Source organism: Vicugna pacos, chromosome X (genome assembly GCF_048564905.1).
Source record: "Vicugna pacos chromosome X, VicPac4, whole genome shotgun sequence".
NCBI lineage: Eukaryota > Metazoa > Chordata > Mammalia > Artiodactyla > Camelidae > Vicugna > Vicugna pacos.
In genome coordinates, this window is record NC_133023.1 from 21,703,945 (window position 1) to 21,725,229 (window position 21,285).

Below are 21,285 nucleotides of genomic sequence, written 5' to 3' on the forward strand. Positions count from 1 at the left end.
GTATCTCACATTTTCTTTATCCATATATTGATGGACACTTAAAACCTTAAAGCCTTTTCTAGGGAACTTTTAAAAGGATACAAAACATATTTTTATGAAAAGCAGTACATGTTCATTTTTTTTTAATTGAGCAAACATATAGTAATATGGAGGAAAAGCAAGATCAGTATAATTACTTGTTTGCTGAGATCATACTTTATGCTGTGAATTAGTTTTTTCTAGTCATTTCTCTGTTATCTATATTCATATCATTCATAATAAGGTTTATGCTCTCTATATAGCATTGGATTCTGTTTCTCTCTTAACATTTTATTTTGACTATTTTTCCAAGTGGTTAACTTCAAGATTTGTGAAGGCTGTATAATATTTCATCTTATAGGTATTCCCTACAATTTATTTTAATAGTTCTCTTTATTAGTAGTTAGAAACCTAATGCTTTATTAAATTTTTCTTTACATAAATATCTGTCTGGATGTATGATTATTTAAGGTGATGTATTAGTTACTTATTGCTCCATAACAGATTACCACAAATCTAGCAACTTAAAATGATGCAAGTGTATTATCACACAGCTTCTGTGGGTCAGGAGTCTGGGCACAGAAGAGCTGGGTCCTCTGCTCAGGATCTCGTAAGGCTGAAATTAAGGCATCAGTTCAGCTGAATTCTTCTGAAACTTGAGATCCTCTTCCAAGTTCACATGGTCCTTGGCAGATTTCAGTTTTCTGTGGCTGTAGGACTGAGGTCCTCAGCTCCTAGGGGCTACACACCATTCTGTAATAAATGGTTCTCTCCACAACGCGGCAGTTTGTCCTTCAAGGCCAATAGGAAAGTATCTCTGCTCTTTCTTATTTTTCTAACATATTTTATGTGACCTCTAGACCCTTTTTTAAAGGGCCACTTGATTAGGCCAGGTCCACCCAGGGTAATCTTCTTTTGATTAGCTTAAAAATCAACAGATAAGTTTATTTATTTGCAAGTACAAAACATGTTCACTTTTCCAATATCACATGGACTAATCGTGGCAGTGATATCCCATCACATTTATAGGCTTCGGGCATACTCGGAGAGAGGATTCTAGAGGATGTGAATATCAGGGAGTAGGAATCTTGGAGGGCCATTTCACAATTTTCACTACCACAGACAGATTTCATTTATCTGTTCAAAGATGTATGCTTTCTTTATCATGTATTGTTCTTATGTATTCTCATATCTTGTGCAGTTTGTATATATCTTTCATTACTAAGTCTATCACTTTTTGTGGCTGTACTCTATAATTGACCTAATCTAGAATTAAAATGTATTTTGGTATTTTGTGGGGCAGGTTCTACTTGAACTAGAAGTTCTCCTCTCCCTGTAATCTCCTGCCCATCACTTTAAAATCCTTTCCACCCTGGTCCAAAGTCATCCCAAATATCACCCCCATCTGAGGATGTTTTCGTGATCTCCCCAGGCAGCCCTGAGCACTTCCTATAGACTTGAAAATTCTTCTCTTAAAATACTTATCCCTTTGCTATAATTGTTAGTTTTCATCTCTCTCTTACATGTGATTTTTGGCTACAGTGACCATTTCCTAATATAATGTGTCCCTATGACTTAGAACAACATTTGAAACACGATGGGCACTCAAAAAGTTTGCAAATAAATGTTTTAAGTGTCCATATAAAGATACTGTTATACTTTGTGAGAGGGTGCTTTTTCTCAGGATAGTTGTCATAGTTTAATGACATATGAAATAAGCTTCAATGGGGCTAATTTTAGATATACTTTTTGGGTAACTTCTAGTTGCAGAGTGAGTAAGAGCTTCTGTTTATCCTCTCCATACTGACTCTATCCCACAACTTTATCACGCATTGGCTTATTTAAATTGTGCACTTGGTAAAATACTTTATTTGTGTCATGCACAAATGAATACTTAAAAAATTATTTGATTAGAGTGAAAAAAGTATAATCTTGAGTTTAGTAATGTAAAAACTAAGTATTAAATAAAATATAATGGATGATTTTTTGAGCATAAATAATTATTATATATCAGCCAGGAGTGGAAAGAAAAGAGACATAGGAAAAGACCAGGCGTTTTAAACCGTCTACAATTAAATGTCACCGTTAAACACCATAAAGACAATTATTTTATTTAAAAGTAAATCTTTGAAGTAGGTATTTACTACCTCAATTTGTTGGGGGAAAATAGGTCAAAAGTGAAATAAACTCAAATGAAATTAATACAATGCATATTTATGTCCATGCTTTTTGGATGAGAAAGCGGGGGCTTAGAGAGGTGAAGTAGCTTGCCTAACCTAACCCAGGAGAATTCATTCTCATTCTAAAACCAACTCTGTCTGCTTTCTGAGTAGAACAAAACAAGTGAGTACAGCTTCCATCTATTTCTCTTCTAAACTTCCCTTTGTGTTCCTACATGTGTCCTTTCTTTCTCTTCTGCCTGTTGGAGAAGGTGTCCCACTTTCCCCCCTAGATTCCTTCCTTCCTCTGGCTCTGCTTCTCTTAGCTGCAGTTTACATAGAAGTCCTGGTCCGGTCCCTCCTCTCAGTTCTAGTTGTCCCTCAACTTCTCAATTGCCAACTGTGGATTTCACATCCTACCATTAAGAAAAAAGCAAGTGAAGCTGATTATCCTCCTTAAACTGTCGGATTGTGCCCCCATTTGTCTAAAGACTGGCCAATATCACCAGCAGTATCTGAATTTTCAAGCACTTGCCTCTTTTTATCCTTTCAGTACCTAAGCTCTACTGATCATGTTCTTAAATATCCTTGCTTGCATCATGGACCTCACTCCTTCCTGACTGACTTCCCTTCACTGCCTGATTTTTCTCAGATTTTCTCCCTTTTGATTCCCTTTGGCTATATCATAAATATTTGTAGGTTTCAGACTTGAAAGCATACAACTTCTTTTCCTTCTCTTCCTGTTTATCCTAGTTGCTTTAACTTCAGCGACAATTACAACCTTGTTATCTTCCATCTCTTTACTGAGCTTCTGGCTAATATTTTAAATTAACTACAAGACAATTCTAATAGGAGATTCCACAAGCAAATTTAAAATCGACATGCCCAAAATATAATTTCTCCAGTCTCATTGCTCAAAATGTCTTCTTTACTTCCATATATTGCTAAATAGTATTATAATAGACCTAACTGCTCAAACTATATGCCTCAGATCCACTTTTGAAGCTTCCTTTTAACACCACTTCCTTTAATATAACTAAGCTCTATTTATTCCCAAATCTATTCTGTTCTCCCAGTCTTCACCCCTACTCCATTAAGGCTGACCCTCCTCCTCGTCTTCATGTACCACTGCCTGTTAAGTAGTTTTTCTACCTTCCGACTATACTTTCTGAAATAGTTCAGATTACTAACCTATAAGCATCCATTGGCTTTTCATTGTCTATACTGCAAAGAGTGTTAGGGGTATGAAAGGGGGCGAGTCAGAATCTTGAGTGAGTTGTCATGTGTATTCTGAGGAAATGTATACAATGTACATATTTTTTCATGATCAAAAAAAAGTATGTAAAGCTGCATGAAGTATTATTGGATGATGAAGTTAGAATAAGAGTGAAAAACATTGTAGGGAACTCGAGGGAAAAGTCCCCAACTTTTTGCCTAGCATATCTTGCTCTTAACAATCCTACACTGACATCTTTAACTTCTATCCCCCACCTTGTGGTCTATTTACACTTCATTCCTGAAACTTGCCATTTCACATCCTTGCTGTGATGGTTTCCTATTGCTGTTGTAACACATTACTACAAACTGAGTGGCTTAAAGCAACCCAATTTTTAATCTTACTGTTCTGGTGGTCAGAAGTTCAAAATGCACTGGACTCACTTGGCTACATTCAAGAGGTTGGCATTCTTGCATTTCTTCTGCAGGATCCAGGGGAAGAATCTGTATCCTGGCCTTTTCCAGCTTCTAGAGGCCACAGACATTCCTTTGCATTTCTTCTCTCTGAATCTGATTCTTCTATTGCCTTTTTATAAGGATGCTGTGATTACATTGGGCTCACCCGGGTAATAATCTCCCATCTGAAAATCTTTAACTTAACCACAGTGGCAAAGTCCCTTTGCTGTGTAAGGTGACTTAGTGACAGAATTGAGGAATTCAAATGTGGGCATGTTTGTGGGTGAGCATTATTCTGCCTATCAGACAGACAATTTCACCCATTGTTTGTCCTAGCTCCAAAATTTCCTTTTCTTTAGAAAGTCTTTCCTTTATGTCCCAGCTGAAATGCTTCTTGTGAAAGCTCTTTCTTATGACTTCATCAGATCCAACCTGAAACAGAATGGATTTCCGCCCTCTACTCCCTCAGCACATTATACTCACCATATGGCAATAGGGGCAGTCTAATTAAGTAGGTAAGCATTTGTCTTGTTTATTGGTCTGTGAGCCTTCTTTATTAGAGTGCATTACATTGTCTTTGTGTCCCCACTGCACTACAACGCAGCATTTTGTAACTAGTATGTGCTTAATAAGTGTTTATCAAATGATGAGTTTGAATACCAAAATTCAACTGCATAGAGTAGCAACCACATTCAGTCTTTCATTCATTTTATTTCAGCTAAATTTTACTGAGCATCGGTTATAAAAAGATGAATAAAACACACGTACACCCTGGAGGGACTCAGTCTGGTAGAATAGACAGACATACAATTAAAGAGAAGCTGATAGTGTGAGGTAGCACGTAAAGAAAGCTGGTATATACAGAAAGTTTCACAGATGAGAGGGATGTGAGTTGAGTCTCTAATAGGGCTAATATAGTAATAATAATGGCAACAACAGTCAACTGCAGTAAAATTAGTAACAACTGCAGCTTTTGTGTATTCAGTTTGTTCTTTATGCCAGTGCTTTTCTAGGCACTGTGCTATATGTACTGCACCTGTTTTGTAAATGAAGAAACTAGTCGCAGAGAGGTTATTTGCCCCAAATTATGCAGCTGATTGGTAGCAAAACTGAGTTGAGAACCCAGACAGACTGATTGCTTATAACCACTGTGATATGCTCATTTCACATAAGATTTAGTAGTGATTTATGTGAAGCCCATTGGTGAATGGTATTCTTACCAGGAGACAGGCAGATCATCTCAGGCTTATCCACCCAGAAATTGAAGCTTCTTGAAATTAGGTCACTGATAGCATGAGCTTCTATGTGAAAATAAGGAAATACAGGAGAATCTCAGTAAATGTTTATATATAGTTTGCATTGTGATTTCTGGGTAGGAATTTTAACTATGCAACAAGTACAGCAAAGCTTGGATATCTATGACTAGGCATATTTAATCTATCTTTCAATATAAAATATAATAAATTACCTTAAAGAGGTTTCTAGAGATTACTGTAGATTGACCAAGATATTAAATCTCTGAAATGCTCCATGATTCTCTATTGTTTTCCCTAATATACAACGTTTGGAGACACTCAATTAAGGCTCTTGATGTTACCAAATTGATGCTTTCCAAACCAATTTAATTTTAAGAAATAGAATCATAAACTAGCCTGTATGACTTATAGAAATGAAATGAGTAAGGAAATAGTATTTTGAACAAGAGTAAAGTAATAAGGTAGTTAAGCTGAAAGGTCTTGCAGTGTATAGTTGGATCCTGGAGTTTCTTGGGCAGTGCTGATTAAACTCACACTGAGAGAGGAACTGATTCTCACTGCTAACCTGAAGGCTGGAGATACCAGCTTGAAGATTTCCTGCAGCTCCAGTTAGTGTGGTGCCTGGGAAATGGGATTCGGGTTTTAGCAATGCATGCGTGACTCAGGCTTGCACTTTAATGTGGCAGTTCGTCAGATGTGTCTGATGAGTCGGCTTTTTGGGCTAGGTTTCATTTATGTCTTTATGTGAACTCCAGGTCGTTGGTTAGAAAACTGAAACAGGCTATCATCATTTATAAGAGCTGGAGTTAAAATAGCTTATTCTCAATGCTTATTTTAAAAATTCACTTACTTTGTGAGTAAAAGGATAATGGTGACACTTGACTGCAAGTAAAAGGATTTTGATTTTGTTTTGTGAATTAAAATGTGTTTTAACAGACTTTTATTAATGTAAATGAATTAATCATTTAAAAATACTCAGAGGTACCTGAGACTTTAGGAGAGCAAAAAAATGTGACTCAAATCACCATTTCAGCTTCCTCATCTTTAATAAAGTCATAGTGATTGAAAGCTGAATATGATCATTCCTCAACTGTCTTGCAGAGAAACTTGTGCTGTCATGGATTGACACTATATTTGAACTTTGTTCTGACTTGCTACTTTTTGAAATTCAGTCTTTCAGCTCAACTATCTCAGTCTTGTACAAAAATTAAAAAGGGATGATTTTCTGATGAAGACAACGTTCATTTCAGTTAATTTCAAATGAAATATTGCCCGCTTTTGAAATTCAAAAACTAGGCTAGTTTCCCTTCTAGTATCCCTCTGAGAGCCTTATAGTAGGGAGAAATGATGTAGCTTTCATATGCAGATACTTTCTTTTAGTAGAGACCAAGTCTTAAAGTTCTCTTGAAGTATCTCTTAGGTTTTTTTTTTTTTAAAAAGAGAATTGTAAAATTATAATCAAATCTTTAGAGGCATAGAATTTATGTTTTTCTTCTCATTTGGAAAGAATTATACTGAAGAAAACCATATTCTAATGCAGCATGGAACATTAAAAAATGTCCTTGTTGGTTAATTTATATTTAAAATAAATTGTTAATAAAATAGTCCTTTTAAAGGGATTATTCCCACTTATTTAAACACAATTAGGTCCTCTAAATAAAGTGAAATTCTAAATCTTCAGTGAGCCTAAGATTTTAAAAATTTTGGGGGGCTATGGAGACATAATTTTGATATTACTGGTTTTGATTTAATTTAGGAACCTCCACATACAGGAAAATAGACTACAGATCCTGTTCACATTGTTTCCATTTGTGGAATTCATTGCTCCAATCATGCATGATAAAAAATCTAATAAAAATCTTATAATGTTGCTATATATTTTTTAAAATGTATGTTTTTCTTTTTTATCTTTGCTTTAGGGAACAGCCTTTAAGAACTGGAAGATGAAAGCTCCGATTCCGCACTTGGTTCTCTTATATGCTACTTTTACTCAGAGTTTGAAGGTTGTGACCAAAAGAGGTTCTGGTAAGCAGTGTTCTTCCTTTTCTTTCATTATGGCTTGATGTGATGGTGCTACATTTACCCGTGTGCCATTGTTGGAAAGGTTGAGAATTAACCAGGAGCCATGTTGTGGAAATACTGCAGAGTTATCTTTAAATGAGTGAAACATAACTCAGGGAATTAGAAAGGTAGGAATAGCTTGAAAAAGATGTGGCTTATTTCATTAATCACAATGAATTGGAATAAATTCAATACCAAAGCTTGCAGATGATTTTATTTTATAGTATGATTTTCAGCATTCTTTTAAAAAGAATGTCATTTAAAGTTTTGCATGGAAATATCGTGAATTTTTTTTCACATTACATTTTACTGTCACCATTTCCATGTCAGCTATGTGTAGGGCAGATTCTTTTTAGGATTTTACTTCAGCTCATTTGCTGAATTATTTTGCAGATATTTTAATAAAGCACCAGAGTTATTAAAGAAAGTGTCATGGGGAAACATCCTAATAAGTTAAGAGGAAATACAGAGGTAAAATAGAATGGTAATATGAAAGGAGCTGCTTAATAGCATAATGTTGAGGCTTATGGAAAACATTACATGTTAGCAGACATCTTGGTTTTCAGTTGACTGTTGATACATGGAGTTAGCAAAATGTATGAGACAATTGAATAAATACTGTTATTTGTGTGAGGTTGTATTTTGTCTAACAAGTCGTGGATAATACACAGTCTTGCCACACTCACATTTTACATGGAAGTACAGAATTTTTGAAGCTATAGCTTCTGGGTACAATGGAGGAAGAAGGGTATTATGTTTAGTTCCTAGAACTAGAATGTCTTATCTGTTAGTTCTAGAGAGACAGTGGGGTAAAGAAGAGAATGTGCAAGAGGCTACAGTGTTGTGATATCAAGAATTGCACAAATAAAAGTATCTTTGGAATTCAGAAAGGAATGAAAGGACTGAGGTGCGGCTACAGCAACCATTTGCAGTCCCTTAGGTTGACTGGCCTCAGATTCATATTGATTAAATCAACGAACAGAGCCACATACAAGGGAAGTAGAGAGCAGTCTGCTCTTCTGAGCCCCACCTTGGAAGAAAGTCTGGGGAGGGATCCCTGAGTACTTTGTGCTTGCCCAAGGGGCTGATGATGTGAGATTGAGAGTAAAAGGAATTTGACTGAGCCTCTGGACTCTAGATCTTTGTGGTTATTGTATAGCTGTTGTATCTGCCATTGATGTGGTTGTAGGCAATATTAAAAAAATACTGCTTCTATGTATACACATTATTTTGTCTGTTCCTCTTGGTGGATATTTTTGAATGAGAGAAAACCCTAGGGCAGGATTATGATGTAGTAGCTTTTGTACTTCGAATGGATTACTGGCAAATAGCAGTTATCTTGATTTCTTTGTCTGCCACTTGCAAGGAAAGTTGAGCATACCCATGTAAGTTAGAGTATGTAGAAGGAGAAGTAAATTGTGATGAAAGCTGATAATTTCTATAGCAGTGCTATTTTCTTGAACAGCAATTTACATTAAAAACACTTAACATGAATCTGGCCACGTAGAAGAGAAACATGCATCTGTATGAGTATTATAACAAAACGAAACTCCCCAGAATGGAAATATTGATTGAATCTTAAAAACTTCTTTTTTTCTGGTTATTATACTTTATTATACAAAATTTGTTTTTATTTTGGTATATGTCAGGTCTATGATTTATTTATCAAAATGCAAGTGTGATTTTTTTCCCTCATCATCAGATAGTGGTGCCAGGTCCATTCTGTCTATATACTAATTTTGGGGAAAATGTTAATTGAATCAAAGCTTAACTTTGTGTGTTTGGGAAACATGGGAGCTGTGCTAGCCATGTGGGACAGTTGGAAAATTCATATCTCCTTCTGTTTCAGGGACCTGAGAAAACTCAGTGACCTGTCTCAAGTTCAATTTTTATTTTGATGGTATAATTATTTTAGGAGAGTGGTAGTAAAATGTTGCCCTAGGTTTGGCAGAATTCTGAGACCTTGTTCTCTTTTATTTATGCATATAGTTGTCACATAGCTAATTAATACCTCCCAAACTAACTGTGTTTTCTGTGTTATAATGTAAAAATGACAAGGCAAGTACTGAGATTTAGTGGCATGGTCTATTTGTTTTCTTTTCTGTATAATGTAAATTAAGATAGCTTCCTCTGGTATCTGTGTTAAGACCCTGCTGGATGGAAGTTTGTTTGATTTTTGAATATTAAGTGTACAATTTAGATTATATTACTTTACCCATATAGTTTCATAGCTTGTACTCATTTCAGCTGATGCCTGTTACCATGGCACCTTTGTTGAGAAAAGCAGATATGTAGCTTACTGAAGAGCGTCGTTACTGATCTCCATAGATCAAGTAGAGGAGGAGAACACTTGGCATCTTCTCCTTAAAAGATTGATGGCTCAATCTTCACATCCAGCCCAACCTATAAAACCAGAGGCACCAAGGCCAGGAAATAAAAATCAATTTTTGATATTTGATTTCACATATTAACCAAGAGGAATACTTACCCTTGTTCTTTCTTCTTCTTAATTCTCTTTTTTATTTGTAATTTTATAAATCTTTTTGAAAGGTCATTAAACATGATTCAGAACCCAATGCTTTTTCATATGTCTTTTACTAGAATATTATTTTTAATTCTCTGTGACTACTAGAAAACAAAAACTAGATATTTGAATAACTGAGAATATATTAAATATGATTATAATGCTCACAGTAATGTTGAATTTTTTATGGCATGTCAGTTGGGTATGGTGTTTACTTTAGATAAACATATATGGTCATTCCATAAAAACTTAAAAGTAGGTATTTGTTTCTCATTAACAGAACTAATTTGAAAGCAATAGGAGCTCTTCATAAACAAGCCGGAGATGTATTATTTTTATCACATTGGCTTACACCCCCATTGCTATTAATTTAAGGAACAAATTAAGTGTTAAAAAGGCAGTTCCATTATCATAAAATCCTTGATTGAAATATTAAAAATTCAATTTTATAATGTTTTGTTTCAAATATCACTTTGGATATATATATGATTATAACGGTTAAGGATTCAATCTGATCTCTCAGGTAGTGTCCTGAAGTTTTGCATACATTTAGAATCAAGGCCTTTAATATCTATGCAAGCAAATATTCAGCCTTTTTTACACAATACATGTTTCTCTTGGAACAATTTTGTACCTTGCTTTTAGTTTTTATAAGCAACACTTGAAGAAAGAGGCAAAGACTATCAATATCCATTCTCCTAGAGTATGTGAAGCTTTGTAGCAATTTAGTAAGTAAACATTTGAGTTGTTTTCATTTATAGAATTCTGTACAGAAACCACATGTAAAGCTAATGCTTGCTTGTAGGGTCTTCGTATCTCAACTAATTTAGAAAGTTTAACTTACTGTTTTTGTTGGTTGATTGGTTTGCCTCTGTTTCTCTCTCTCTCTCTGTCCCTCCCTCCCCCGCCTCTCTTTCCTCCCTCCCTCTAGTTTATTAGTGTATTTGTCTTCAAATAATCTATTTTGAATGTTCCCTTTGTGTCTTTGTAGAACACGTTTAAAGTATAAAAACATTGTCATTGCTTTGTTTGAAGGGTTAAAGTCTATGAAATTCTGTATCTTTACAAGGTCATTCCAAGAGGACAGTGTGGTTTCTGTTAATAATGGCTATTCTTAAATGCTTATTTTTATTTTGTGTAACTAAGAATTTGGGATAGGATTCAGGGCCATGGAGATAATGTAGACTGTTGAAGGACTATTACATACAAAGTATGAGAATAGTGCTTTTGAGGAACTGAAGTGTGAGTTGTAATTTGGCCTAATAGCTTGAGGCACTGAAGAGAAATGAAGCTAGAGGAACTTGAATATAGAGATTAGGGAAGAGAAAGGGATCCAGACCTTTTGCCTGTTTCTCTCTACTCTCATAACCATCCCTAGAATATAAGATGGCGAGTGCAAGAACTGTGGTCTGTGTATGCTTTTAACTTCTAAGTGCCAATTATGGTGTGTGTTTCCCAGTCAGGATTCAAGGAAATGTCTTAATGAACTGATGATTGTATGAATGAATGGATGTGTAGCTTTAGTGTTCAGGCTGGGTTCTGTGTGAGGTTGCTATAAGACCAGCACAGTATTAGAAAAATGAAGGCAAAATAAAATAAAGCTATTTAAGTAAAATGTTTTTTTTCTTAAATAGGCAGTAATATAATATATAATATGAGACCACTGAAGCAAAAGATACAAACTTAGAATAAGTGATATCTAAGACACACTAAGGGTTTACATGAAGACAGTGGACCTTTGTAAATCATGAGTGTTTTGATGAGATTCAAATGCAGTTCAAAATCTGTTAGAAGGGAAAGGAAATGATTCTTTAACAATTAGCATGTTGGACTTCTACTACGCTTACTGCTGCTTTAAAGAAGTACTGTCATCATGTAGACATTTTGGTTTTAATGGTATTGTTCAGTACAGACCACCATGAAAGGGTGTGTTTCAAGATTCCTGATATACAATACATAAACAAGTGACTTCGGTAGAGGGGAAAAATGGTATTCACAATTATTAGAGCATATGGAGAAGAGTAAGTGGCTATAATCTATAAACCAAAGATTACATCTTGTTCTAGAATGTATTTATGATATATCAGAGTTACTCAAAGCAGCCAGCTATTAGAGAATAAAAGAGTTACCACAAGAAGTATCTTTTCTTCATTCTAGAACTTGACAGTGGACACTTGTTTGTGTAAAATGATTCAGATGTACTTCTTCCTGACAGCAAGAGGAAAGCAGGTTTCTTGAGGGTTTCCCAGACTCATAAAAGATAAGAGTCATTAAATAAACAAACACACAGTTTAGGTTCTAATCTTTGTGTTATTTCTGGGTCATCATTTCTTTAGGTTAAAGAAATTATGCTACTGTGGAAAGAAATTGAGATTTAACTGAATAGGAGTGAGAAAGTGTAGTGGTGCGTTTCCATCCCTTGCCAATGTGATTTATGTGTATCAGATCTCTTGGGCATTCCTGGATGTCAGTGAGCTTAATTCCACATGATTAAGAGACAACCTAGTCCCCCAGCATCTGCCTTTTATTATGTTACCATGTGTTTATTCCCAGTTTGTCAAACATGTCAAAAAGTATGAAACATTTCTCCTATTTTTCCTTTGGGGTACCTTATAAGACCAGACTTCTTAGGCTTTATTTCTTTACTTTTTGAAGTTAAACAAATGCACTTTACTTTTTCTTGGGAAAAAATCCATCCCTCTCTTCTGTTTGTCTTGTTTTTTAAAAATAAATTTTGAATTAGATCTAGAATAATTTTAATATTCATTTGAAATGTCTTTAATTAGAATAGTCTAACAAACAAATGGAGCTTACACCTGACAAAACAGAATTATCCAGTATCTTTGTTAATAATCATGTGATATACCTAAGAATTTCACCATAAACTTACTTGTTCACTTTTAGTTGTCAGTACAGTTTCATATAGAGTTGGCATAAATTAACATCATTTGTGGATACTGGTGCCTAATTCATGGTGAATTTACATGGAGAAGATAAAAGTCAATATGGTTGAACCTGCAAGTTGAGTAGGATTTCAATGGGGAGGGGAATATTCCAAGTTAGTAAATATAGCAGTATAATAGTGTGTCATGGAGGTCATAAAAGGTATATTCTTTGACATATTTGAAGGGAGAAATGAGGGGTAGGGGACAGCAATGGGAGTCAGTCAGTGGCAGGCAGGGATTCAGAGGATGAACCCCTGATCCATGGACATTCTCCTATAGACTTGAAGGTAATCTATAAGGTGGCTTAGAAATTAAGGACACTGTTGTATTAGTATCCAGTTGCTGCTTTAACAAGTTATCAAAAATTTAGTAGCTTAAAGCAACATATACTTACAGTTCTGGAGGTTAGATGTCTGAAATAGATTGGTAGGGCTGTGTTCTTTGTGTAGGCTCTAGGGGAAAATCTGTTTCAGTGCCTTTTCCATCTTCTAATGGCTACCTGCCTTCCTTGGCTCATGGTCTCCTATCACTTCAACCTCTGCTTCAGTCATCACATCTCCTTCTCTGGCTGTGACTCTCCTGCCTCCCTCTTTCCCTCATAAGGGCCCTTGTGAGATTACATTGGACCTGCCTGGATAATCCAGGAAAAACTCCTTATTTCAAGATCCTTAATGTAATGAAATCTGCAAAGTCCCTTTTGTCATGTAAAAAAAGCAGTCATATGTTCCAAGGATTAGTATGTGGACATCTTTGGGAAGGTAAGTACACTATTCTCTCTTCCACAACTGATAATTATTTAAGTCAATCAAACTTATTACTGAATTTGGATTAGAGATTAGTGAAAGAATGATCTTTCAGAAATTAGACAGAAATAGGGGAGATAAAAAAGGGAAGTTGAAAATTTTTGCTGATGAGTGATTTTTTGGTCTGTGATTTTAAAAAAGGAGGAGTTGCGGAGCAAAGGGGAAAAAGGGAAAAGAAAACAAAGCAAAGAAAAGGAGGAAGGGAGGGTGAGAAGGAGAAAGAGAAGAAACAGACTCTAGTAATGCTTTGGATCTTGATAACTTTAAAAAGTTGAAGTATAGTTGATTTACAATGTTGTGTTAGTGTCTGGTGTACAGCAAAGTGATTCAGCTATATATATGTATATACACACACATATATATTATTTTTCATATTCTGGATCTTCATAACTTTTGACTCATCTATACTGCACAAATATACTTTCATAAATAACTCTTTTTTTCTTGTGGTATCCTAAAAGAGTCTGTTTTCCTTTCGACCAACAATGTCTGACACAAAAAGGGTATCCTGACTCAAAGTAACAGCAGTGAGAACAGGGAAGACAGAAGAGAAAGTAACTTTAAAGTCAGAATCCATTGAGTTTGATGATTAGATGTGGGACATTTGAAAAAAAGAGGTGGAGAAATAATTCCGTAATAGGAGGATTGTGATGCCATCAATCATATTAAAGATCTCCAAAGAACAGAAACTTGAAAGGACCACTTGTGTTAAGAGAACAGTTGGTAGGTCATTGAGACTAAGATGAAGCCCAGAAAGTAGACTGAGCATAGAGTATGAAGGGTTTCATATGTCTCACATATTTTGATTTTTGGATTTTAGCTTGTGGAACAGAAAGTTTCGGCTGAGATACTGCATTGCAGATCCCCTTTAGTAGAAAATTTGGTCTTTGAGGTTGGGCTTCTGTTTGGCGGATCTGTTTATTGTGGTGCCTTCTATACACCATAAAGATGAAACTCCTTGATATATATGTGATAGTGTTACACAAATGTTTGTACCAGTCCATCAGTAAAGCTGCCTTTACAGAGGAGGAAACACAATCAAGCTCTAAAGGGTCACATATGAGAGTGGCGTGATCAGATCTGCTTGTGGACAAATAATGCTCTCTGTAGGAAAGAGTGTAATGAGATTCCAGAGTGACCAGTCAGGGACTCAATAAAAATGATATTCCTCTGTACTAAGTTCCTGAAAAGCAGTCATAGGGACTGAAAGTATGTTTCTGAAGAAGAATAAATGGGATCAAGTGAAGGTTTGGAGTTGGATTGTGAAATAATTTGAGAAGTTATATTGATGTTGTCATCAATTACAGAGAGAGGAAGAAGGACAGTTTTTCAGGGATTGGAGATAGAATGAGTTCAGTCTGGAGCCTATGAGCTGTGACAACCACTGGAAATATTGAGCCGATGAATTTATTGGTCTGGAGTTCTATTAGTTTCCTGTGGCTGCTGTAACAAATTACTACAAACTGGGGGACATAAACCAACAGAAATCTATTCTCACAGTTCTGGAGGCCAAAAATCTGAAATCAAGGTCTCAGCAAGGCCACGTTCCCACTGAAGGCTCTAGGGGAGAATCCTTCCATGCCTCTTCCAGCTTCTGGTGGCTTCTGGTGTTCCTTGGTTTGTATCTGCATCATTCCAGTCTCTGCCTCCATCTTTACATGGACATCTCCTCTGTGTCTCTAATTTCCCTTTGTCTTTCTCTTATCAGGACACTTGTCATTGGACTTAGTCTACTTGGATAATCCAGGATGATCTCATCTTGAGATTCGAAAGAAGTTGTCAGATTATAAAATATATATCATATAAAAATCAGTATATTATGGTGGCTGTTTATGTTTTAAAGTTTAACTCTTAGAAATTGTTACTTTTATTATTTTTTTCTATTTATGTATAACAAGTATACAACTCTTGGTCATCCATGATAATAAGAATTACTGTCCTATAGAAAGGAAAAATTTTTCTCCAATCACAAATTCTTTTACCTAGGTTTGAAATAAGTTTGCAAAGACTAATCTCCTGAAGGTAGGGTAATACTGATTCAATTTTCATTCCCTTACTTCATACAAACAGGTGGAAAAGTTGGCTTACAAGTGTATTAAAATTTTCCATGGCTAATCTTCATGTTGACTATTGCAGAGCATTTCTACAGACAACTAATGTTGACATGCCAACTTTTGTCTACAGTGATGATCACTAAAAAAACACTCTGAGTTATTTTTTTACAGAAGTAGTTTAGATTGTTCTGTTGAGTATTATGAAACCTACAGAATTGGAAATTAGGAAACTTAGGTTTAAATCCAGCCCCTACCAAACCTTGTTGACTGGGGACAAGTCCCTGAACCTTTCAGGACCTCAGTTGCCATTTTCATAAAGTAAAACTTTTGAATTACAACATCATCAGTAGAAATAGAAGTTTATCCTTTTGTTCATTTTGTAAGCATTTATTGAACACCTTTAATGAATACTCAGTACATAAGGTGGTACCTTTTTTCTGTAACATATTTTATATATTCCCAAATTGATCAAGCAAATTTAGATGGATGGAGTTTGTAGTTAGATTGCTTGAGGCCCCTCAGTGGCTACATTTAACTTCATGCTACAGTTTTCCTAACACCACAGGCCAGAGGATGTTAACAGTTTAAAACAGATTCGATTAAGGAAAAATTATGGTTTTTAGTCTTGTTAAAAAGCACATGCTATATACTTTCAAAGCTAAAGTAAAAATAAAGTACTTTACTTTGCAGGTGCTGATGTGTCTAAGTGAAATTAGGTTTGGCAGTTTAAAATACTAAGCCATGTTTTAGCCCATTTTTACTTATTTACGGCAAATTTCCTTTTGTAGAGTTGTAGTCTCTTAAGACATCTAGAGTGCTGCCTTGCATGGAAAATGTTGCTTTAGGGCAATGACAATGAATAACTGGTAAAAATCTCTGAGGATTATGTATAAACATTTCTTTAAAAAGTGGTAAGGCTCTTGTGGGTATCCTAAACACTATTCATTGGTCATTTATGTTTTACTAACTGTACTAAAATATTTCCTAGTTAATATTGCTACTTTATTTGAGTGAAGTTCTATCATTGGCATTTTACTTTGATTTCTAAAAGCATATTTCAGTTACTTTGTATTCCACATATGATAAAGTGAATGATAAAGGGAAATGATTTTTATCAATGATAAGAAAAGGTTTAATACTCTGAAAAATTAATATGTTTTCTTAAATATGTTCATATTAGAAAAAAGGACAACTTAAATTTGAAAAGAAGATTCTTCCTGTTTTTCCTATAAAGATGTCCTATAAAGTAATTGGACTCTCCAGTGCCCTCTGGTGGTTTTTCAGAGTTGATGAAAATGCACTAATAAACACAGAAGGAACAGAGAAAACAAACATGGGAAGAAAACTTCGAATGAATTACTTATTGTTCAGAGATTATTTTAATTGACCCTAATATTTTCCAGACATTTATTTTCTCCAGTTTATTGCCTTATGTTTAGAAATGTGTACAGATTTCTGTTCCTTGGGTATTTTTTTAATAGAAATTTTCACTGAGATTTTTTTAAGGAGACAATTATATTTTCAATGAAATAATCATGTCAGTTTGTAGCTCTGTATCATCAGAGTTCAAATTATGTAGACAAATACATTCAAATTATAAAGTATTTTAAAAATTCTTTTTTAAAATATGTTGCTGCCATTAAGGTCTTGTTATTATAATGATTCAGGTTATCAAGAGGAGGAAGCAAAGTCAGGAAATATTTTTCAGTTGTTCACTAATGTAAATAAGAGCAGGTGGTAGAAATATGAAAGTAAAGAACATGGAGGGATGAATCTGTGGTAAACCACTCATTTTCCTGCTGGGCTAGGGGACTGGGCCTGGAATAGGTTGGGAGGTCCCGAGGATGGTCAAGCTAATAGGAAACACTGGTCATCGGTCAGAGTTAACTTGAAAAAGCAAATGCTCTTATCTGCATATCCCGAAAGAATGAGGTTCATTTTGAAAGGAAGTTTTTGGTCAGTAGTGTTCTGTATTTTAAAAAAGACAAATTTCATAGAGCTTTAACTATTATAAATATATTTTCAAATTTGTTACACACACAGGCACAAATATACTAACAAACTCTAAAGAGAATCTCTGTTTATCAGTTATGAGTATTTATATGGCATGTGTACAGCTATATTTGTTAGTTTCTTTTAGGGTTTTCTGACCTAATGTTGAAGCCCCTTCATCTTCCCAAAGGACAAAGTAGTAAATTCTGTATATAATTGTTGACAAACATTTATCGAATTCTTACTGTACTGTGTGCTCAGTAACTTTGGCATCAGCTGTGCCTGGGTATAAAAGAGGTTAAAATGTTTACATATTTGTAGAGATTTGACTTTTGGATTCCTTATTTAAAAAACAGAATTATAGGAAGTTTTAGTAAAAGAAGGTGAAATGATTTATCTTTGTTAGGTTTATCACTTCATTCTTTGTTTTCCATATCTATGAATTGTATTCTGAAAATTGTTTATACAATTTCCCCATAGCTTTGGTGATTATGGTTTTGGAAGCTTATGGAGTGCTTATTTTTGTAGCTACATGCTTTTTCACTTTATAAAACCCATGTATCTGTAATAACTTTGGAACTGGCGGTGCTATAGGCATTGTCCTTTCATATACACTAGTCAGTTGTAGTTACTCTTTTATATCTAGCAAATATTTTCAAGCATAGCATACTATAAAGAAGCAGTTGGACTGAATTCTTCAGGGGATTAAAGATGAACAATCTACCATCTCTTTTGTTAAAGATCTTGCAAAAAAAAAGTTGTACAAGACATATAAGTGTACTAGTTCACTATTGATGCTGTAAAAATTACCACAAACTTAGAGGCTTAAAACAACACAAATTTATTATCTTACAGTCTTGGATGTCAGAAGTCCTAAAATCAAGGTGTCAGCAAAGTTGCATTCCTTCAGGAGGCACCAGGGGAGACTCTCTTCCCTTGCCTTCTCCAGCTTCTAGAAGCTATCTACATTCCTTGGGTTGTGGCTCCTTCCTGAACTCAAATCCAGTGACATAGCATCTTCCAAACTAACTCTCTGACCTCTACTTCCGTTGTCGTATCTTCTCTGATACTGACTCTGCTGTTTCTCTCTTAACAAGCATCCTTGTGATAGCATTTAGGGTCTCCATGGTTAATCGAGAATAACCTCTTCATCTCAAGATTCTTAATCACATCTGCAAAGTCCTCTTTGCCATGTCAGGTAACATCTTCAGAGGTTCCAGGAATTAGGATGTGAAAACCTTTGGGGAGGCCATTAGTTTGTCTATCACAGAAGTGCACTCGAGTGGCTTTTACACGGAAGAATTTTATAAGGTTGGAATACATGTACATTTGGGCACATTATGGGTGAAAGAAGGAGTGTGTCAGGAGAAAAGGTGGAAAAAGATAGAACCATAGCACAAAGGACTTTGTATAATGTAACAAGAAAGGTGAATATTATCTTGTAGGAAATCAGGAACCACTGAAGAAATTTAAGCAGATGTTTAACAGAGGTCACCTGACCAGATAGATTGGAAAGACCTCCGAGACCAGAGGGTGGGAAATGAGACCAATAGTCAGGTGAGAAAGTGTGAATTGAGGCAATAAATAGCATTAGGAATAGAAAGGAAGAGATGGGTTTCGTTGCTAGTACAATATGGAATTAACAGTGGAGAGAGGGAGAAGTGAAAGGTGATTCCAGTTGCTGTTATTAAATTTAAAATTCTGTTGAGAATTCATGCTACTTTTCTGATCTATATTCTTACTGGACAAATACATACTTAGGTTTTCAGTATGTACTTAGGTTTTCAATGATACACCTTTTGTGGTTTGAGTTCAGACTGGCCCACTCTACATATGACATAAAAGCCTCAGTTTTGGAGCTAAATCCCTCTTTTGTAGTAGACCTGTCACATATAGCATATTCCCAAGTCATTATTTCCTCCTCAGAGTTCTTTCAGGTTTCTTCTATCACGTGTGCTTCTAATGGAGGATTGTATCAATGAGTATTCCTCTGCTAACTTCATCGAAATACTGCAAATGAACACAAAGGAGGGGCAGTTCTAAAGGTGTCAGGCTTCTTTTAAAATATAGTGTTACATTAGGCATATGTATACCTCCATATATATACACACATACCCTCGTGTATGTACAAATATACACACAGTTAACTATTCGTTCACAAAACATGCTTTTATCGAAGAACCACTATGTGCCAAGTGTTGAGGCTTCAAAAATGATTAGGATATATGATTTTGCTGTGCTTTTTAACATCTGTGTTTTATTTACCCAACTAAATAGTATAAGCTCATTGAGTGCAAAAATATCTTGTACATGTTTATGTATATGTCTTTTAGAATCACTGTGCTTAAAAGAGTCATTGCATAATTAGTGCTCAATACATATTTGTATTTGATTGCTGGATTTAAGCACATCGACGAATCTCATCACACCATTCTCTATTTTCCCCTGATTGATGTGCATGTCCTAACTCTTCTTCAAAAGGGGAAGTTCCTTGAAGAATGGTCCCTACATAGTTTAACTTCATAACCATTGCAAGCCTTTTCCCAGGGCCTTGCAGGTAGCATTCTGTAACTGACTGTTACACGAGCAAATGAATGAATTTAGCGTACATGAAATAAGTGGTTTTATCAGAGTTACTGTTTCTCTGAAAAGGGAGAATTAAAATTTATCTTTTGCTGTTAGGATGACCAGGTTAGTCATGGTCGTCGTGTTTGATTCCCTCCTGGCATTGTAATAGCCAAAGCCAGAAGCACTGGAACTACCCTGGGAAGTGAATCTTGAGGTGGTCTTTTTTTTTCTCAAAAGGGCAGCTTTTCAGTTACTTCCTTATAATGGAAATTGTGCAGCTTTTTCCTCCTTCTTATCCTTGGAGTTTTGGCCACCTGTGTGCTTATGTAGATCATTCCATTAAGGAGAACTGGATACAAGAAAGGAGTCCTGCAGGGAAAGGTGCCTTCTAGGTGTGGGGCATGAGCCAAAGCAGCTGCTCAGTGCCGCCATGTCTCCCAAGACAGATCACACAGCAAACGCTAGGAGTGCTGGGGAATAGAAGTGGCCTACAACATTGAGGGTGTTTTATTTTAATTCAGAACATGAGTTAGTTCAATTTGGCAACTCACACACTCATTCCGCCACTCTGTAACTGACATGCCTCTCTGCAATGAATAGTGGTGACTTACTGTTTGTTTCAAAGGCATGTTTTTGCTTCTTTGGGAGACATGCTTGGTTTATTTTATTCAATTTTTAATGATACATGATTTTATTTTAAATTTCTTTGGAAACTGCTTTGTATCCTAGGGTTTCCAGCTTTCTCTGAATTGAGAGGAGGTTATTACCTTCTAAGTTTTCAATTAGGAAAACAAAACAAGTTTGGAAGCTCCGTTGGGATCTTGTAAACCCTCTCAAAGCATGTTCTGAATGAGACAATTTTTGTGCAACTAGCTCTAATTGTCTGAGATGAGACAGTCTACAGAAGCTAATTGGAGAGAGTTTCATTCTGTAGCATGCATGGGGTTGATACAACAATAATTTAACTTCTTTGGGTTTTTGTTTGCTTGTTTTAAAAATTTCTTTGATGATTTGTTTGTTTGTTTAGTCCACCCTTTCAGTAGTTAGTATTTTTAAGGGAAACTTTTTTCAAGTTTAACTTACTTATTCTCCAATGAGAAAGTTCAGGCTTTGGGTTCACATATAGACCCACCTCAAATTTTGCATAATGTTCTTAAAAGCACATCCATTCTGTTTATTTAATATGGAATTAGTAAACTGTTAATGACCTTCTATCCCCTTGTGCTTTACCTGC

At 35.4% G+C, this 21,285-nt stretch overlaps 1 protein-coding gene across 1 annotated transcript in view; it reads left to right on the forward strand.

Annotated features, from left to right (window-relative positions):
- Positions 1 to 21,285, forward strand: part of IL1RAPL1 (interleukin 1 receptor accessory protein like 1) — a 1,130,590-nt gene that overhangs the window by 166,748 nt on the left and 942,557 nt on the right. The window contains exon 2 of the mRNA XM_006209422.4: positions 7,024 to 7,129. Coding sequence (XP_006209484.1) covers positions 7,048 to 7,129 — 82 coding nt within the window. The 5' untranslated portion in view covers positions 7,024 to 7,047. The remainder of the gene's footprint in view (positions 1 to 7,023; positions 7,130 to 21,285) is intronic.